The sequence below is a fragment of the Urocitellus parryii genome, chromosome 8 (genome assembly GCF_045843805.1).
Source record: "Urocitellus parryii isolate mUroPar1 chromosome 8, mUroPar1.hap1, whole genome shotgun sequence".
NCBI lineage: Eukaryota > Metazoa > Chordata > Mammalia > Rodentia > Sciuridae > Urocitellus > Urocitellus parryii.
The window spans coordinates 73,608,880-73,630,668 of NC_135538.1; the positions used below are offsets into that span (position 1 = coordinate 73,608,880).

Here is a 21,789-nt window from a genome sequence, read left to right on the forward strand (position 1 = left end):
CTTGCCTCTTCTATTATGTGAGAACACAGTGAGTGAGTGCCATCTGTGAAGCAGTAAATGAGCCCCTTACCAGACACCAAATCTGCCAGCACCTTGATCTTGGACTTCCCTGCCTCTAGAACTGTGAGAAATAAATTTCTGTTGTTGTTAAACTATTCATTCTATGGTATTTGTTATAGCAGTGCAAACAGATTAAGATAGCTACCAAATGTTTGTTTTTTAATTTTTATTAACTCTAAGTTGTTTTAATATGGCTGATAGAGGTGTTAACAAAGTCAGTCTACTGCATTACTGGAATTTTTGAGAAAGATTCTTAGGCATATGACCAGTTCATTTAAGTTAACTATAATCCACACCACTAGCTCAGACATTTTATTTTTAGGAAATCATGTACAGGCCTCAAAACCATTTCTTTATTAGATTCTGTAAACAAAACCAGAAAACACAGTAGTCTTCCTTTAAAAATTACTTTTCTCTCTTAGAAATGGCATGCATTTTTCTTCTCATTTTTGGAGTGGAAGGAGGGAAAGAAGGGTTATCAGATGGCGAAGAGCTTATGATAAGAAAAATGATACCAGTGAAAAATTTTCAAGAGTTTTTCTTCGATCTGTTGTCTTGGGTTACAGGTATCTGAGAAGAAATAACCACCAAAGACGAAGGAGCATATTTCAATTTTATTGTTTGGAATCTACAATTACAAAGTGGTCCAAGGTCATTTCTCATACCCCACTGCACAATACATATACACATATTTAGAAAACTTACAAAAATGTTCTTTACAAAAATGTGCTCTAATACTTATCGTAGTTTACTGGCCAAGCATAAAAAATATACCCCAAATGCACCTTTCTCTATTTTTTTTTGTACATTCTTATTGATATTTATTGATCTATAGCTAATCTTATATGCACAGAACTAAGGGCATTATTTTACTGCAACAAACTTTATAAAAAGGTTATAAAGTTTAAAAGTACTTAATATTTGTAAACACTGAGAAACAAACATACTCCCTCTCCAAATTTCCAGCTGTCCTGTGCTCACTATTTTTAAGGTGAAGGTTCCCATTGCTTGTTGAATTAATGATGCCATGCTAAGCAGGCTCACCTGCACCCACTACCACCTTAGGGAAGTATTTGTTCTTTCATCAGTATGGGTATTTGCTGAGCATCCAGTCTGGGGCCCCCTAACTGCAGATGTTCTCATATCTGGACTTGAGAGTGACTTACAGTGATTGTTTATTTTTTGAGGCAGAGTGACTTCAAATATCTTGTGTACACAATTTTTAAAATCAGTTGTCTTCCAGAACTCTGGATTTTCCATAATGTGTGTAGTGTGACTAGAGTAAGTACAGTGCTGGTATCTTGGGGAGGGACAGGTGCAGGTTTAGAATTAGTTTATTTTACAAAGTTCTCTTCTCATGACACTCATGTTAAGAAGAAAGAAGGAAAGAGCACAGAGGCAGAGCTGATGGAATCTCATAAAATTAATAACAGCCAATACTGTTTGTCAAGCACCATGCTGATCCTCTCTGGCAAATATTTATCTAACATCTAAATGCCCTTTATAAAGCTCTTTCTTTTCTGTAATCTAAGTCAGTCTTGGCATCCTGTTCTTCCCTCCCCTTTATCTCCTGTCCCTTGACTGCCTTTTGAAACCTCTGGTCTTTCCCATTACCTGCTTCACAGTTTGTTTGCTGACTCATCAAAGGTACATAGTGATGAGACAGAGAGTGCTATCCTGTGTTTACTCATTGAACTTGCTACTACAGCAGGAGGAAAAATGGGCGTGGGCTGGGGCCAGTTGAGACCAGAAGTAAAGACTTTTCATCCATGAACTTGGGGCCATTGATAGTCAGAAAGAGGAGACTATTGAGTATCAGACTGAACAGCAACTTGATGTAGTTGAAATAGCATTGGATTTTAGGTCCGGTCTTGGATGTGTCCCTTAGCCTCCATCAAGTCAACCCTTTTCTGAGCTTCTGTTTCCTCATGTGTCAAATGGGGAAAACCCCCCAAAGAAAGTAATGGGTATTAAATGAGACCATGTATTTAAAACTTCCTTATAAATTATTAAGTTCTATGTAAACATAAGTTGTTGGATGGATTAGAAATGGATATAAAGGAAAAAATAATTTTTATGGTTTAAAGTTCTATAGTTTAAATTTTTATTAATATTTGGATATGTAACTAAATATGGTTAGGTTTTTCCTGATAAAGCCCTATTTATTTTCTTTCTCTATCTGTTCACTAAGTTGCTGATCCTGAGTGATGATATCAGTCTCTTGTGTTCATAATGCTCTAAGCTTCAGCTTCTAGGAGCCCACGGGTAGGTCTGTGCTATCACAAAGCCAGGTCCTAAGAGGCAGGTCTGAAAATCTCTCAGAAAAAAAGTCAGTTTCACATTAATGGCAAGGAGATTTTGTTGACTATTGGTATAAAACAAGGATCACTGCCCAAAATGAAAGAAATATTAAAGAAGAACTTCCATGGCAATGACTTCCTGCAGAAAACTTGATCCGACCTTCAACTGCTGGATAAATTACTTTCATTTTTAAGATGTATTGAGAAACCACGTTGATATCTTGGTCACCTGGAAAAATACATATTTTTTTAATCTATAGAGAAAGTAATTATCAATTTACAGAGAAAAGGGATATAAAAATATATTTCTTTAAAAGCCCTTTGTAATTATAAAAGGGAAGTTAATTCCAGCAATAATATGTCATAGAAAAGAACACTGATGATTATAAATGCAAAGGATTTGGTGTTGATGTTCCAGATGTGAAATGTGCCTGTTGGTCAATGTTGGGTAACTGGGAGAAGGAGAGATATCTCAGATCTAAGATGTCTCAAGAGAGATCATGACATATCCTTTGAACAAAGGGCATTAGGGAACTGGGTCAGGAGCAAATAGTTGAGAAATAAAAGTGGTTTCCTTTTGCTTGCCTACTCAAAATTATTTTCACAGAATTGATGAGATGGTGGAGGTTTCATTTCCAAAAGAGGGAAGAAATAATAAAGAAATACTACTTTATAGCTATAACATACCCATGGAAACCCAAATTTATCTAGAAATGAGCACTCCCAAACGTAAAGAACTCTCTGAGTGGTTCTCACCCCTGGGTCATTACATTACAATTGCTGGAAGATTGTAATTTAACCTAGTTAAATTTGAATCTCTTAAGAGCTGGGTCTAGGGCATTGGTATTTAATTTAAAATGCTCCTCAAGCTACTCTAATGTGTAGAAAACCCTTAGGTCCCAGAGCTTCCTGGCCTTCTGTAATTCTTCCAACAGCCATCAGTGTGGAGCCCAGTAATGCACAGCCAACATCCTCTTTGTGTCATGTGAGGCTTTGAAGCCTGCCTTTCAATCTTCTATCAAGGAACAGATAGAAGGGGACACACCTTTTCTCCCACAAAGGTTGCCTCCTTTGGCCTGCCTCTGCTTTTACCCTCCATTTCCTACTCTCCTCAGAATAAACAACTAAAATGGCAAGCCCACCATAGTAAAGCTAAGGAGAAACCTGGGTGAACTTCCCAGAGAGGTAAAGAAGCTGTATGTGTGTCGTGAGTGTGCTGCTCTCTGCCCTAGGAAAAGGAAGGGGAAATGTGTTTTATGTCAGTGGACTTCAGGAACGTGGGATGGCTCTCAACTGGATTTCCAAGAATGGGGCTGGTGTATAAAGATACTCAATGAGAAAAATGTCATCTAACATCAGGTATGGGTTGTTCTTATAATTTCCTTTAATCCACTGTGCTGAAGAGAGGGACTTACCCATCCTCTCCTACTTGACCTGTTCACAGTGAAAGCTAATTAAAGAAAGAAAATTTAGATTATTTAATATGATGGTCTTCCATGTCAAATCTAAAGTTCCAGAGATGTGATAGTGGCTTAGAGGTAGTTAAAAGTTTAAAGCATTTCTGTTTTAAAAGTAGGTTTTCCCTGGGTTTGAATGGATATGTTTGCCTTCCTCAATGCAGTGATGCTGTTTTCCAACAAACAAAGCAAACCAAGAGGGAGTCAGCAACATAGCAAAGCACCACAAGTAGCTCCCCTTCCCAGCCCAGTTCTGTAGTTCCTGAGTACCTCTGGGATAAGGAGAGGAAGAGGCAGGTCTACTTACCAGAGTCATGTTTCAATAATTCATCCTTTATCATCTGGAATCCATCTCCACCAGTGGCCAAGTAGTTTGGGAGGGTCACCTTATATACCTCATCCATTTTAAGAGGCTCGTAACTGGGTACTCGACACTTAGTGCAAAGGACATCTAATTGGACCACTCTGTCCCCAGGTTTTCGGGAAAGATCATATACCACATGGATTCCTAGAAAATAAATGAATCTATATGTTTTCACGGGATCCAACCAGAGACTTTTATTAACTAAGAAGGGGATTTTGGCCTACATCTGGAATTTGGAACTAGGCTTCGTTCTCCATTAGTTCAAACTTAAGTGAAATTTCATCAAGGGAATGGATGTGACACTGCCGTTGCCCTTTCTTGGTTAGCTTCATCCTTGATACCCTCTAGGAGACGTGAGAACCACAGGAAGGGAAAATGGCTCTAGATTAGAATGGGCAGGGTTGATTCTGCAGGGAGAAACCACAACTCTTTCCTCACCCCCAGTTTTTAAATATTGAGTAATTGTTCCAGTAACTTGTGGCTTGGAAAATCAGAAACATATGAGAGGCACAGAGTATTCATAATAATTTTGAAGACTAAAATGTAATAAATAGGGATTGGGTGATTTTCACAAAAGAATGTAGCTACCCAGCACTTTGCCAAAACTATCAGACCTGCTGTTTCCTTAGCTCCCTCCTGGGAAAATGCCTGGATGTCAGGTTACCCTATAGACAGCGGGCCAGGACCCCATACTGCAGCTGCTCAATCCTGCAGCAACTTGTTCTGCAAAGGGAAGACTCGCCAAAGCAAGTCAAGTGGGGCCACTGTGACCTAAAGGCAAAAACTGGGTGCAAAATATGGTCTTGGAGTAAAATAAGATGATTAAGGATTAATTCACTGCTCTGTGAAATTAATTATTGGAGAAATCATTTCAGAAACCCTTAATGATATGACAAGCATTTATTTCTGTTCAATATTCAGTGTAATCCAAGAGAATAGTGAGACAGTTTTTCTCATTGCACTTGATACTTGAGGACTTGCCAGGTCATAGTAGGATTAGAGTCAGGTTCCAGTGCCTGTGCAGGCTTCCCCTCCCAGAAATCATCCTTATTAACACTGATTGACACTGCATTCCTATGAGCCTCCACATGGTTCCAGGCAATTAATGACTAGAATAGAGGAGAGTATTTTTTTAACAAAGAATATTGAATATTTAAACAACTAAGATTTTAATAGACCTTAAGGCAGCAGACCTGCTTCATGTTTAGTGGGTCAGTTCCTGTGGAGGGCCCATCTAAGATCCAATTCAGATTTAGCAAATATTGCCTATTGTTTGGGGGCTTTGATCCTAGCCTAATCTCAGTGGTCTAAGAGTCCATAACCATTGAAAAATGAGGTAAAGGTGTTGGGTGGGGAAACCCCAAACAAGCCTGGTCACAGAGGTCCTGTCTTGGTGAGCACAAAACTGAGCCAACCATCAAGAAATCCTGTATCACCTTGGATGGGTGACTTACCGCCCACCTGTAGGAACTCTCCTGTGGACTGGCCGTAGCGATACACGCTGTGCTCAAAAGCCTTCTTCAGGGTGGAGCCTTTTAATTGGACCAAGTCAAATGTGCCTCCAAAGGGCAACACAGCAGCCAGGTTCTCCCAGGTAATCGTGCCTGAAGGCAATCCCAGATGAGGGAAGAAGGAAAGTAGCTTGAGAAAACTCTTTACCCTAAGACAAATTTCTCAGGGTCAGCAGAGGAGGTTAGGGGGATATGAGGCTGTTAGAGCAACAACTATGGAAGGAATGGACTGAAAAGCCTTTATTCTACAGTCCACACTGAGCAGGGGTGGAGCTCACTAACAGCTGTGGCTCAGCCTTGGATATCCGGGTTTAGGGCTGTATCTCTAGTAGGTTGTTATCCTTTGCTCAGTTTCTCTGGACAGGCAGTATGTCCCTGCCACCTGTCTCTGTTTGACAATGAAATGAGCTCCGGGTCTTACACTAATAATGATTGGATTTGACAGTATATCAAGAGTGTCATGGATATATCTGTCTTGTCAATTTGTTTTACCATATGATATAATCTTGGATATCTGTAAATATGCTAAAATACCAACTTAAACCAATTGTATATCTTTTCTAGCACAAGAGACTGGTAGTTATATCTTTCTCTTTCCAGATGCCAAGGTGGAGGCTGTCAATAATTTGCATAAATCAGCAGCAATTAGTATTTAGCTTTGCAAGTCAGAAATGTAGACCAAGCTTGGGTTCTGCTAACCCTCACTGCTGTGTCTATGTGTGAATACATATGAGAATGCATGTGTGTATCTTTTGGACTCACAGCTAACCCAAACCAAGACACTGACATTTTGGTACATGGCCGACTGCACAGGTGAGCAGAGGAGTATCAGTGCAGGGACCTCGGAAGGGAAGTGGGTCAGAAAGCCAGGGATGCTGGTCCTGGAGAGCATACCATTGTTCTGTTCATCAATTGGTGACCGGATGCCACCTCCATTTAAAATGCACATGGACACATGATTCCAGAACATTTCATCTGGGTGTCTAAGGTTGTTGTTAATCTGCAATAATAGCAAAAATATTCATTAGTTGTTTTGAGTCTTCTTCCTCAGGATCAGTTCCAGGAATCTGGTTAGTTCTCCTGAGAAAATAAAACTGTTCTTTCCCTGCTTCTCTGTTCCCTAAGATTCCTCAACTGTCATTAGTCAGAACTAGTTTTATGCGCTATTAGTCATAAAACAATTATTAAACTACTTATCTTCAACTAGTTTATTTATCCTCTGTTAATCAGAAGCAAAAATATGATGTTGTGACCAGTCCCATTTTAGACTCTTAGGAATGGGAAGCTCTTGGCCCCCTCTCCTAAAACCCCTGTCCTTTCAGGCTGGTGGGCCTTAGCAAAATGGTCTCTCAAGGTGTAGCCCTGGTGTTGAGATGGCTCTAGTGTGGACTGGCCTGCAGTGCTGCTCCTCATAGTCTCCTTCAGGACAGGCAGGGACCTCAAGCCCGCTCCGTACAAGACTTCATGCCTATCAGAAACCAGCCTCCATGTGTATGTCCCCAGCCAGGTCCCAACCTGGCAATTTTGGAGACACAAAGAAAGTGTTCTAAAAAAGGAAAATCAGATCCATTGTGACTTTTATTTTATAAAATGTATGTTTAATTTTATAAAATATGTTTAGTTACAAGAAATAAAATGATTTAAAAAAAATACAGCCCAGAAAGTAAAAGTTCTCTTATATTTGCCCCTGCCTTTTTAACAGAGAGGTAAGCACGGCTAACAGACTGGGGTGCTTCTTTAGATTTTTCTCTAAACATGTACAAACTGGCTTCCCTATGGTTCTCATCTTTAAAAGCATGAATGTTGTCATTTACTTGGCAAACCTTTATTGGGTGTGATTATATTCTAGGCACAGGGCAGTGGGCACTACATGCTGATCCCTGACAAAGGAACAACCTCCTGGGTGCCCCTGTGAACCTGTGGGAGTGGTGTATCTGACCTGGGAGACCTCAGTTCAGCATGACTCCCAGGAAGCTACCAAGGCCAGTCTGCCCCCACACAAATGCTCCTCAGGGGTAATCTTGTTCCATTCATGGTAAAGGACTTATTATTATGATAATAATTGTGCTGTCATTTGGGGAAAGAGTTTTCAGAGACACAAGGTCAGGTTCTCTGGAGCCAAGTAAACAGATCAGAGAAAACCAGTCTTGCCAAGTTAGGGCCAAACAGATGTGTTTTATCTCTCTTCAGGTTGGCTGAGTTTATCTGTGTCTTTGGCTCATCTTACAGAAAGAAAATAATACCCCAAATTCAGACATTCAAGAAGGACACCTTAAAATAGAGGTTTTAATTTTTGTAAAGTAATTGTCACCCAATGTGGTCCAGGCACCTTGCCACCTTACTCAGTGCAAAATCAGCCAAGCTTTTGTCTTTTTTTTTTTTTTTGTAAAAGAAAGCCCCAATTCTGCAACTATCAGTTTGTCCCTAATTGCATCTTCCTTCCTCTCCCCATCTTCCTTCCCTCCCTTCTCTGCCCCTGCAGTGGACTCACCATAGCATCACAGATCAAGTTGCCCATGTTACACTCTTTACGGCGGCATGATTGAGTAGAGCCATCCAGATAGACAATCGTTCTCCCCAGTTCTTGGGTAGAATAATTATCCAATTTTATTCTCCATTTGTTAATGTCTGCTTTGATGCTTGCATCTAGAAGAATTGAAAAGAAGGATTGAAGGAGGGAGGGGGGTGAGGGAGGATGCCTGTAGTTAAAGCAGATCTCACAATGGGGAAATTCTGGAGGAGGAATCAGATTTTATCCAGCTTACCTACTGTGAGTACACATTTCTTAACCATATGTGTATACGTTTTGGGTTGGCCATGAAATTTCCTTAGGAACATCTATTTTGTTTCTGAGTCCCAGACAAAAAAATTAAGAAAGACACAACTTCATCTGATGAATAAAGAAACTGAGGACCACTGGACCTGGGCATCTTGCCCATGGCACACAGCCCCTTACTGGATGGGGTGCCAGGATTTGAGCCCTGCTCTTCACCAGTTGAAGCCCTTTGGTTTAATAATTAGCTCTTCTCTGAGCTGAGAGTAGCTTTTGCTTGTCAGAATCAAGCTTTTTAAAAGGCAGAAGAAGCCATGAAGTACAAAGTCTGATGTTGAAAGGACTTGAATAAGCAAATGGGGATTTTGGCCTTTGGGAGTTTTAAATTTCCTTATCTATAAAGGGTAAACTCAAGGAAGAAGCTAGATTTTTCTATTCTCCTGAAAACATTAAACAAAGAAAGGGTAAAATCTAGCCACCTATTTTTTTGAACTGGTGGAATATTCCTCTGAATTTTACATACCTTCAGGAATGCTGCTATTCAGAAGAATAGGATTTCCATGTGAAGTGATGACATCTCCCTTTTCATCAAACTCAACCTTCAAATAGCCTAGGTATTTGCCAAAAGCATAGGCCTGGACCACAGGAACCTTCCGCCCATCATCGGAGGTGACTATAAATGGGTACTTCCCAACAGGCACCTCTGTACAAGGTGCAGCGCCTGAAATAAAAGAGCCAAAGCTGATCAAGTTAGTCCTTGTATGCGGCTGGCTGCAGGCCAGCAGGCCCCTGGCAGATGACAGTGAGTTTTAAATTGATGATTCACCAGCTGCTGTTCCACATAGCTGTTCTTTCAGAGCCCTGCCTGGGTATTTGCCCATTTCTGAATGCCCCTTTTGGCACATGAATTTTTCCATTTTCAACTCACCAGGCATTTACTAAGCTCTTCCTAAGTCTAGGGCATTGTGCTGGGAGCTCTGGGGCCCCAAAGATGGAATATTGCTAAAATGATCCTACCTCCTTTCTGGCTCTGGCTCCATTCCCCCTAGCTAGATAGATGAGCCACACCACCTCACTTTACTGCACTTTCTTTGCCTGTAAAGTGGGCAAAATAATAATTCTTATTTCAAGAATCATTGAGGGCTGTTGAGACTCAAAATATCAAAGCTTCCTAGCATGGTGCCTGGCGGCATAGTGGATACACAACACAGTTCTTTCCCTTAGAAAGTGATGGCAATTTCTAGAAACTCTGGGCACAGGATCAAGAGCTTAGAATCATTCATGGAAGATGAGCAGAAATGGCAAAGACCATCTTGGGTTTTGTTAAATTCTCCATCCCCTCAGATGCTGTTTGGAAGAGCCGTGTTCAGTAAGTGCTGTACTCTTTCTTTCCCAGCTAAACCCTCACACCTATTATATTTTGTAGGTGTTTTGTCTCAAAGGGGGACCAAGGAGAGCTTGGAAGCTGTCAATCACCAGAGGCTTCCTACACATGGACTTGCAGGAGGGTAAGTGTGGCCATGTAGGGAGCTTGGGGTGCCCAGCATCTCATCGCTTGGCACATTTAAATTCTTTAACTACACCCCTCCTTAATGCACATGGTAGTTCATATCTTACCTCCACAGAAGTAATGACATAGCTGGATCTTCTTGGAGACTATAAAGATACCCTTGACCCCACTGCTGTTTCTGTTACCTTCCTTATCACACCCACGACTAGTCTTTCCTACTAGATGTTTACAGAGGGTCTAGAGAACTTCAGCATATGTTGGTTACACACATGCCCCAGTTCTGAGAATGGGCCATGTGCCAAGCCCTGGGCTATATCTCATTTAGTCCTCCAACTTTCCCATGAAGCAGGTCCTATAATAAGCAGGTCACAGACGAGAAAACTGTCATAGGTGAAGAGCTCAGTGTCACACAACTGGTATGTGATAGGAAGCTGATTGAAAACCAGAGCTATCAGACACTATATCTTATGTTTTCTCCATAACCCAACACAGCCTACCATGTGTTATTTGTATAAAGTCTGCAAGTTGATTGCCAAATGTCACTTACAAAATCACAAGCAAACCCAGCTTTGCACCTTCGTGTCCCCAGCTCTTTTTCTTCACCTAAGACACACTGGCGTGGCAGCCCCCTTCCAGGGTAATAACCATGGGGCACATGGTTATACTCTGTCTACACAGAGCCACATCTTTGTCTCTGGAAACCTGACTCATCTTCTGGGCAGGAGTGAAACTGTCCACCAGATCCTGTTCCAGTCATCTAGCTAATAACTACTCCAGGAACCAAACAGAGAAGTGGTGGAGCTGTGGACTGACATCTGGAGTTGGGAAAACAGGCGTATGGTAGGAAAGTGCAGTGTTTGAAGGAACCTCAAGGCATCCTGCCCTGGGAGCCTGTGATCTGCACAACTGTCTTGGTATCACATGGTAACAGACAGAGGTACCAAGGGACAGACAATTGCAAATTACCAGCACCTCACTAACAAGAAACAGCTGTTGCTAACTTCGAAGTCCTGTTATCTTGCTTCCTCTGTGAAGAAAAGATGAATCAAGAAAAGTCTTGGAACTTTACTTTTAAAAAAAGGCGCCCAACTGGAGATCAGTGAGAACCTCGTTCCATTTCCTCAAAGCGGACAGGAAGATGTTGGCTGTGACAGTAGCAGGTGACCTGATGTATGGGAGAGGAGAAGGGAAGATGAAAATTTTAATTGTCCTCATTCTGTTTGTCCTGTTTTCCTTTAGGTCAAAGCTGGGGTCTGCTCTGTATTTCAGGGGGTCAGGGGGTTGGTCTTTCCTTTTCTGAAGGCAGGTATTTAGAAAGGTGTAGTTCCCCAAACTTCCACAAGGTGGCGGAGAACGCCCCTTCCAAGAGGGAAAAAGTGTAGTTGTTAAAATCAGTCTGGCAGTTTCCTGGAAACCCCAAAGAATGGCAAGCCTGACTATTTTTTAGTCTTTATTTTTCTGTCTTCCATAGAAGTATCTGAACTTAAACAGAATGTAAAAGTTATGAATCTGAAATTTGGTCAAGTACCTCATCAGCTCATCATGCAAACAGGAGTTAGCAAACCCAGCTCCCATCGGACTGGCAACATTCTCTAGTTACAAAAGACCCTGATGTTCCTCTTATTAGAAAAAAATATGTTCCCTCAGTATCTTAAAAAGACCTAATCAGGAATAAGGAGGATGCTTCCTGTGTGGCTGAGGCAATAGCAGGTCTAGTTTGGCTAATCTCAGACTCCTCCATAGCAGAGCCCTGTCTGCTTCGTACATTTGACAATCTCAGAAAACTACTGGCAGAGAAAACAATCCAGGGCTTCACATTTTCCACACCATTCCATGCCATTCTGCCAAGGATTCTTACATCCAAAATACTCTGTCTACACAGAGCCACATCTTTGTCTTTGGAAACCTGACTCATCTTCTGGGCAGGAGTGAAACTGTCCACCAGATCCTGTTCCAGTCATCTAGCTAATAACTCCTCCAGGAACCAAACAGAGAAGTGGTGGAGCAGTGGACTGATATCTGGAGTTGGGAAAACAGGCATATGGTAGCAAAGTGCAGTGTTTGAAGGAACCTCAAGGCATCCTGCCCTGGGAACCTGTGATCTGCACAACTGTCCTGGTATCACGTGGTAACAGAGGTACCAAGGGGCAGACCTTTGATGTGGTTTTCAACTGCCTGAATTATAAGATGATTTAAGGAAGTCTGTGCTATTGTAGCAGAATGATTTGGGGAGACATTTTAAAACAAAATTATTTCCTCTAATTCCCTTGGAAAGATATTTTTCTTACATTGATTTTCTCCTCTCACAACCTTTCCCTAATCTATTCCCTCATCTTTAATATTCCTTACTTATGGTACTCTAAATTCTTTAAAAAAAAAAAAAAAAAGCCCTCTCCTGTCCTCAGCTCAAGAGGTAACATCAAAAAAGAAAATGCAGATGCTGATTCCAGGAGGTCAAGATTCCCTTTGATGTGTTAAGGAGGCAGTGGAGACTCTCACTGAGAGGCTGAGGGGTTCTTGGGAAGAAGATGAATTCTACGAATTTCCCGTCTTTTTTTTTTTAATTTAAGTTGTTGATAGACCTTTATTTATTTATATGCGGTGCTGAGAATTGAACCCAGTGCCTCATACATGCCAGGCAAGTGCGCTACTGCTGAGCCCCAGCCCCAGCCCAAATTTCCAGCCTTTTGTCCACTTTTCCCCTCTCCTCAAAGTTGTCCATTCCCTTGAGCCCATGAAGATGGAGATTTGAGACAGGGAGGTCTCCTCTGTCCTCCTCCAGGCTGGCTTTGAGTCAAACCTGTTTCTCATCAGCACTCACCCCCTGGGTTGTAGGGGAGCATGACTAGTGTGACCTGTGTGATCTGCGATGAAGCCTTCCTCCTGCACACTGTGGCTTTGACACATGTGAGAACCAACTCGATGACTTCTGAATTGGGGCCCTCATAAAAAGGACTGGATAAAAACAATGGTAATCAACCTATTTCAAATCATTGTTTCTAAGAGCCTCAAGCTTCTCTTTTACACACCTCAGAAGGGCTCACTCCCATCACACACTGCTTTCCCATTACACACCGCTTTCATCAGTCTCCTTGCCATCATCTCCCCACCTAAGCCAGAGTCTTGGCCACTCTTATCTCCTGACAGGGCTACTGCCAGCGCTTCCTCGCTGGCCTCTTCTTTGCTTCTTTCTAATCCAGTCCCCACACAGTAGCCTGAGTGATCCTTCTAAAACACACATATGATCATGTACAACCTGGTTCAGATATTCCCTACTGGCCACAGGAAAAACACTGACCATAATACGAATACCATAAACTGTAAGGCCTAGACAGGGTGGCCTTTTCTTATTTCACAGCTTCTTCTAGAACATTGACTCTGCCCTTCAGCAATCTTGTCCTCTTCCTATTCCTGGACCATACCCAACTGCCCAAGAGCCTTCACACAGAAAGTAAGACTGGAGCCAGAGGCCCATGGGTGAATTAGTCACTTCTTTTCCCTTCAACTTATTAATCATGGGGAAGATGGAAAAAAGTAACAATACTCAACCTTACAGGGTTATTTGGTGGATTAAAGAAGATAATGCAGCAGGAGAAGCCTGACTCAAGGTAAGTGCTCAATAAAGACTAATGATGATTATTCACCCTTGGGGTTTGTCTTTCTGATCATGGTCCTAATGTCAGTTCCTCAGGGAAACACTCACTGGTAATTCTCTTGGTCAGATTCTCCTAGGGTAGGCTCTCACAGCATTTCTTTTTTTGCCATGCTGGGGATTGAACCCATGCCAGGTAAGCGCTCTACCACTGAGCCACACCCCTAGCATCTTGTACTTCTCTCTTCACAGCATACTTTGTAATCACATATACCACAATTTATTTAATTATTTGCATAATTATGCATTAAAAATGTGACCAAGGTCAGTATCCCCTTCAAGATAGGTTCCATGAGGGCAGTGGAAACAGTGTCCCCAGGGTTTGCCTAGCACATAGTATGTGTTCAGTAAGTATTTGTTGAATGATTGCTATGATTTGAATGTCTCCCCTGAAGTTCCTATGTTGGAAACGTAAGCCCCAAGGCAACAGTGTTGAGAGGTGGGACCTTTAAGAGGTGATCAGGGCATGAAGGCTGGCCCTCCTGTGGCTGGAGCTTGTTATATAAGTGAGTGCAGCTGCTCTTGCTCCCTCCTGCACATTCTGTTACCGTGTAATGTCTTCTACCAGGTTAGGATGTAGCAAGAAAGCCCTCAGCAGGTGGAGCCCCTCAGTCTTGGACTTTCCAGCCTCCAGAATCCTGAGCCAAATAAACTTCTATTCTTTATAAATTATCCGCTCTATGTCTTCTGTTATAGTAGCACAAAATGGACCAAGACAATGACTAGACTTAAGTACCAAATGCTTTTCCATAGATTAAACAAGCATTTTGTTGTTGTTGTTGTTGGTGGTGGTGGTGGTTGTGGTGGAGGGGGGTGTATGTTGGCAGTGCTGGGGATTAAACCCAAGTTCTCATGCATCCTAACATTGGAGATTTTTATGCTTCTTTCCCTGTGATAAAATCCATGTGTAGGAGTTATCAATGCCTGAGTACCAACCCTGCTCCTTAACCCCTCTCAGTTCAATTTTCTCAACTCATGGAGTCTGGGGGTGGAGGACTAGTGAAGAGGAGCCTGAGTCAGGGGTTGGAAAACTAGAAAGGGTTTGGTGCTACCTCAATCTCCCCTCTTGATTTTGGGAGATCAGCCTCTTGGGACTAATTTTGTTTCCTAAATTTATAAAACAAAATGTTTGATTGATGGCTTCAAATAACAATGCTTTAACTTTTTCTCTTTTAAAGTTATGAGTATCTTTCACACACAAGAAACCCTCTGTGCCAAAGCAAGCCATTGAGCAGGAGAGCTGAACTGCTCAGGCCAAAGCTACTGCTGGGGGCCAGAGTCCAGCTCTAGGTTCCCTGCCACACAGGAGCATTGGGGCCTCTGAGACCAGCTCCTCTTGGGCTCTTGTTACCCAGCTGCCACTTCTGCTATGTCTCACCTAGGAGCAGATCCAGGTGTTAAAGAGGCAGCCCTCTGTCATCATCACAACCCATGAAAGAGGCTCCAGCAACTAGTGTCAGTCACTGTCTCTTTAGCCATCTCTGTACCACATTGTCCCATCTCCTTCAGGGACTTCAAGGGATCATGAACTACTTATTACTCATAACAAAACTATGTTACTAATACACATCTCAATTTACTGCTCAAATTTTTACCCTGGCCTTTCAAATACAACTGGGAGGTCACAAAGATATTATGCATTTTCCAGCAGTACCCAGAATGGGTACAGACCCCTCATGAAATGCAATTCAGGCTGTTTGCATGTCCCAAAGCCTGCCTGACAGGGTCAAAGCAGGCAAAACTGTTCCCCCATCAGGTAGGAACAGTCAGGCAACGCAGCTCATCCCTCACTCAGCCAGACCTTGCCGAGCTCCAAGGAGCTCCCAAAGTTCTGGATTTCCACTCCCTGGCAGGGCCAGGCCTATGGTATGTACTTCATCTTTATGAGGCCAGGAGGCTACTCAGTGGAGACAGAACAGAGAAATAGTGCAAAGCCGCCTCTTTCTGCTACCCTTTTGTCTCCATATGGAACAGTAGTATTCCATGGCACAGTAGTATTTCAGATACCTGATTTCCCATTCTCTCTTTACATTATAGAGCAGAGGTCTATATAACAAGTGAAAAAAAAATTAAACCACAGCAACACAGATCTCCTCTGGCTCCATCACTAAGGCCTGTTCACATGCAGAATTTAAACGAAAGGGAAGAAAGACAGAGATTGAGCTTCATCTTCACAGCCAGTTCCATTTATTATCAATGCTCTTTTCAGAAGTAGTAACTTTTTGTCAAGATTAAAAAGGTTAGTGTGACTATAAATTCATGTTTTTTTTTTTAAAGTGAAAATACACATTAGTCAGAGAAAGTATTCCCAGAGTGGCTTTCTATAGTATGAAATGCTGTGTTAGTCACTGAGAGGGCTTAAGGGCTAATTCCAGTCCTGCAGGTGAGCAAAGGGGTGTGGTACACACCCTCTAACTAGCAGAACCCCAGAACCCAGAGAACATCTGGGATGGAGGGCACAGCTCTGACTACACATTATGGCTGACTACTGGGATATTCTCTTACTGATAAACAGTTACCAATCTCCACCCACAAATGTTTTTGGTCTGGGAAGAAATTAATAGCCTAAAAGCAAGTAAATGAGAGAAGCATCATTAGGCTGCTTGGTTTAAACCAGTATACCCCCAGTTTCTTATCGTTTAAAAGGAAGAAGATTCATTTAGAAAATTCGGGTCAGATTTTCAAATTTGGGAGAACTTTTTAAAAAAAATTTAATAACAATATAGTAGTTCAGGTTTGGGATTAATGGTTAAATTTACAGGTTTTAGAGAGTTTTTTAAAAAATTTTATTATAAAAAATAAAACTAGCATTACAAAACATTTGGTAAATGAAGCAAAAAATTATTCATAGGCTCAATTGCCCTTAAAATTTCACAATCTTAAGAAAAAAAAAGTGTGCCACATTAGATTGGATAGAGAGAAAGGATGGGAAAGGAGGGGAGGAGTAGGGAGGATGGGAAGGGCAGCAGAAGAATAGACAATATGATTGATGTATGTACATTCCATTTATGTATTATATGTCAAATTACATTCTACTGTCATGTATGACTAAAAAAAATAAATAAAAATTTTAAAAAAATTCACAATCTTAAAAATACATGAGTAGCAATAAGAGGGAAATTGGTGGCAGAATATATTTTAGGGAGAAATCATTCATTTAGTAAAATACTTAGAACATGTGTATTAGTCAGGCTTCTCTTAGTTCCTATAACAATTTTCAGAAGTAGCTACATAGCTGTTTCCATCTTTTGAAAAAGAAAGCTCAAGCTCAGGGTATTTAACAAGTTCAAGGTCAGATGACTAGCAGTGAGGAGCCAAGGAGGGAACTGTCTGCAGAGGTCAAAGTCCCCAAGTTGTTTTCCTACAAAGTCAAAGGAATGCTAACTTTTGCAGAAAATCACCAGGCAGCAAAACTAAGGAATCATCAACTCCCATCTTCTGGATATCCAGTGTCTGTCCCATGGTCCCAGGATTTCACAATGGTTGTCATCAACTTTCCTCATACCTCAGCCCTGCCAGTGGGTCTTAACTATCATTTGTTTTACAGTCAATCTTTTTAGATTTTGGCTTTGAATAGTCTCATTTCATCTGAGAAAGCAAGGTTGGTGTTAATGTGCCTACAAAAATCTCTGGCTTTGCTCTGTAAAGGAAGCAAATACTGAGGCTGGGCTAGGACTGCAGGTCTACTGAATGCCCTGAATGGGTGACCAATGGAACAAGGAAGTCCCAGTGCTTATCTCATTCAAAAAGACTGAGGGAAATCATCTTTGAAGCTTTAGCCACACCTCTGCTCTTTGCTGATACTCCAGCTTACTTAATAAACCACAGATGTCAGCAGTCCCTATCAAATGCCCAAAGGAAACAGTTCTTTGTTGGACAATATTTCCTTGTCCTGTGAATACGGTTTTCTAAAAATAATATGTTTTCTAATTTTGTTGTTTGCAAGCATTGTTTATCTGCCTGTGAATTTCCACCGCTGGAGTTTCGATAATCATGCTTTTTATAACAAAAGTCTTTTGCCCTCCCCACTTATCCTAATGCAGCAGGGAAGCATCTGCTCCTTATAGAGTCAAGAGCATGCAGCAGGTTCTTCTAGTCTGTCTTCTTTATAATTACAACGTCAACTCCTTTTGTTTACAGAACAAAATTCTGTAGTTATCAATGTAATTTCTGCTCTTTAAATGAAAAAAATTTGAGTTTCATATTCAACAAATGTGCTTCTGAATCCAGAAGTGATGAATATTAGATAATTAATTTTAAAAACCTAACAATCGAATTTTTAAAAATTAAACTTTGAAAGGCTCTCTGTTAACATTCATTTGGCAACAATACTGGACACCTGCCTCCTGTGTGTCCATCATGGCATGATTAAGAATATAATGATTCTAAATTGGCGGCACCAATTTGCAGTCCCACCAGCAATGTACAAGTGTACCCTTTTCCCCACATCCTCGCCAGCACTTGTTGTTGTTTGACTTCATAATGGCTGCCAATCTTACTGGAGTGAGATGGTATCTTAGGGTGGTTTTGATTTGCATTTCTCTGACTGCTAGAGATGGTGAGCATTTTTTCATGTACTTGTTGATTGATTGTATGTCCTCCTCTGAGAAGTGTCTGTTCAGTTCCTTGGCCCATTTGTTGATTGGGTTATTTGTTTTCTTATTGTTTAATTTTTTGAGTTCTTTGTATACTCTGGATATTAGGGCTCTATCTGAAGTGTGAGGAGTAAAGATTTGTTCCCAGGATGTAGGCTCCCTATTTACCTCTCTTATTGTTTCTCTTGCTGAGAAGAAACTTTTTAGTTTGAGTAAGTCCCATTTGTTGATTCTAGTTATTAACTCTTGTGCTATGGGTGTCCTATTAAGGAATTTGGAGCCTGACCCCACAATATGTAGATCGGAGCCAACTTTTTCTTCTATCAGACGCAGTGTCTCTGATTTGATATCAAGCTCCTTGATCCATTTTGAGTTAACTTTTGTGCATGGCGAGAGAAAGGGATTCAGTTTCATTTTGTTGCATATGGATTTCCAGCTTTCCCAGCACCATTTGTTGAAGATGCTATCCTTCCTCCATTGCATGCTTTTAGTCCCTTTATCAAATATAAGATAGTTGTAATTTTGTGGATTGGTCTCTGTGTCCTCTATTCTGTATCATTTGTCCACCCGCCTGGAGATTTCTTGGAAAGCTGGGAATGGAACCACCATTTGACCCAGCTATTCCCCTTCTCGGTCTATTCCCTAAAGACCTAAAAAGAGCATAGTACAGGGACACTGCTACATCGATGTTCATAGCAGCACAATTCACAATAGCAAGACTGTGGAACCAACCTAGATGCCCTTCAATAGATGAATGGATAAAAAAATGTGGCATTTATACACAATAGAGTATCTCTACATTAAAAAATGACAAAATCATGGAATTTGCAGGGAAATGGATGGCATTAGAGCAGATTATGCTAAGTGAAGCTAGCCAATCCCTAAAAAACAAATGCCAAATGTCTTCTTTGATATAAGGAGAGTAACCAAGAACAGAGTAGGGAGGAAGAGCATGAGAAGAAGATTAACATTAAACAGGGACGAGAGGTGGGAGGGAAAGGGAGAGAGAAGGGAAATTGCATGGAAATGGAAGGAGACCCTCATGGTTATACAAAATTACATACAAGAGGAAGTGGGGGGAAAGGGAAAAAAATTTAAAAAATGAATTACAGTAGAGGGGGGAGAGTGAGAAGATGGGAGGGGAGGGGAGGGGGATAGTAGAGGATAGGAAAGGCAGCAGAATACAACAGACACTAGTATGGAAATATGCAAATCAGTGGATGTGTAACAGATGTGATTCTGCAATCTGTATGCGGGGTAAAAATGGGAGTTCATAACCCACTTGAATCAAAGTGTGAAATATGATATGTCAAGAACTATGTAATGTTTTGAACAACCAACAATAAAAATTAAAAAAAAAACAATAAAATTCCTCTCGAAAACTTAAAAAAAGAATATAATGATTCTACTGTCATGTATAACTAATTATAACAAATAAAAATAAATATTAAAAAATTTTTCCTATGGAAGACCCCCCCCCCAAAAAAAAAGAATATAATGAATGCTTCCAGGCTAGGAAGGAGAGATGAGAAGACTGCTGGATTGACAGGGAAAGAGGAGTTCAAGACTGAAGGATTTGCAAATGCTAAAGCCCAACTCTGGAGAACTCTAGAAATAGGAGGGCAAAAGAGTTGGAGAGTGGAGTTTTGGAGCAACATTGGCAATGACCAATTTTCAGTCCTTTGCTTCAGAAGTGAAATTTTTACAATGGAGTATAGGGGACAGTCACTGGGTAAGAGAATCAAGGAAACATGAATCTCATGAATGCATCAGCCATCTATATGGACACCCCACCAGAAGGGAGGCAGGAGCTGGAAAGGAGAAGACAGAAAAGCCAGTGCTTAGTTGTTGGTGATGTGAGAGTGTGCTTAGAGGCCATTAGCTGATAGTGATAAGAAGGGGACAGGATATGAGCCTCAGAGGGGTTAGAGGAGAATTAAGTTCATTGAAGTAGCCTAAGGAAGTTACAAATTGTTCTACCAAAAATTTTATCTCCTCAAATCTTGAAAAGTAAACAATCAAGCTCTATGCATGGATGAGTTTCTAGAGGGGAAGCCATTAACAGCACTAACAATTCTAACCACCTCTGTAGATACAGAAACTGACCCTAGGCCACAGTTCACCAGATTGATTAGTAGAACCAAAACTTTAGTTAAAATATTGGTGGCAATCAGGAAGACAGCATCTTATGAGTTCCTTGAAGAGTTTCCAGGGGAACAGATTCCCTTGGTGTACCTGCTGCAGGTTTCAACTTGCACTCCCTTTACTACATTTTTCTCCAAAGGCCTCTGGGGTCCACTGAAGGACTCCAAGATTTAAGCTCCTTTAGAGAAAGCATTTGCATTCTGGCCTTGTCATTGCAGCCTTAACATTATGTAAGCTTGGCGGGGGTGGGGGTGGCGGGGGGGGGGATTCCTCTTCTCTCTGATGTGAGATGGTCAGGCAATGGCCAGGTGATTTTAGCAGAGGAGGACAGTTGAAGGAACCTTGAATGACTTTCAGCATTTGAAGAGAAGCAGGTCATGAGCTGTATTAGTCATACATCGTTGAGAGCTGAGATTTTTAAAAATAGGGCTAGCTACAATACAATAAAACTAGTACGTGGTGATGGATATTTAAAAATTAAATAATAGAACAAAAAATAGTGGAGGGCCATCTAGGTACTTGGGAAAATTTTCTTTCCGGCTTGTGTGTGCATGTGTGCATGCACATGTACATTGAGATGGTTCTTAACAAGAATTAAATTTCTGAGGGATGTATTAATTTGGCTATATTAACTAAACATGATTAACAGATTCATTATCTTAACTTCCTGTGAATTCCATAAAATGATTTGGAGGAGTTTTTTTTTTTTTTTTTTAAGGCTGGGAAAATGTATTTAAATGGGCAAAAATGCCCTAGCATTGCCTTTCATTGTTAGGTTCCATCCTCAAAACCAGTGTTGAACAGAAGAGTTTCAGAACAAGTTTAATCTTGGTAAGCCATTAAGAAATGTGAAATCAATGACTAAGACTCAGTCATGCCAGTTTTCTCAGAAACTGTAATTATTTACTTCAAGATTTAGAGATAAACCAAGTATAATTTTTATCCTCAAATCTCTCTTTCATCCTATGTTGTAGGATTTCTTTGGCTGGGATAACAATGACAAGAGCAGGAGGGTAGGCTGCAGGATTCATGGGAGGCAGGTGTGTCACATAGCCCTTTCAGAGCAGCAGAGCTCGCTATAAACTGCCGCTTGCCTTAGGCTGTCCTATTGGTGCTCTAAATGGCATTAAATAAGATGGCATGGAGATAAGACAGGGACCCAGGGATGACTTCAGCATATGAAGGAGGGGTGAGACTCCTTGGATGGTTCATGGTCTGCTTCATGCTTCATTTAAAGCTGAGGCTTTTTCTTTTTTTAAAGCTGAGTTTTTCAAAAATATTCATTAGCTACAATCCAAGGAAATTAATTTAATGAGTAGTAACTAATATTTTTAAAAAACTGAAACCAGAGAACAGAAAATCAGATTGCATTCTGTGAAAGTTTCATATCACTTACGTGTGTGAATGTGTGTCTTTGTATGT

At 41.0% G+C, this 21,789-nt stretch overlaps 1 protein-coding gene across 1 annotated transcript in view; it reads right to left on the reverse strand.

Moving 5' to 3' along the window:
* Nucleotides 1–672: 672 nt before the first annotated feature.
* Nt5e (5'-nucleotidase ecto) overlaps nucleotides 673–21,789 on the reverse strand; it is a 47,388-nt gene continuing 26,271 nt past the window's right edge. Inside the window, exons 4-9 of the mRNA XM_026411278.2 lie at nucleotides 8,989–9,186; nucleotides 8,184–8,338; nucleotides 6,587–6,692; nucleotides 5,636–5,785; nucleotides 4,125–4,325; nucleotides 673–2,589 (exon numbers count right to left, since the gene is read on the reverse strand). Of these exons, the coding sequence (XP_026267063.2) occupies nucleotides 2,426–2,589; nucleotides 4,125–4,325; nucleotides 5,636–5,785; nucleotides 6,587–6,692; nucleotides 8,184–8,338; nucleotides 8,989–9,186 (974 nt within the window). The 3' untranslated portion in view covers nucleotides 673–2,425. The remainder of the gene's footprint in view (nucleotides 2,590–4,124; nucleotides 4,326–5,635; nucleotides 5,786–6,586; nucleotides 6,693–8,183; nucleotides 8,339–8,988; nucleotides 9,187–21,789) is intronic.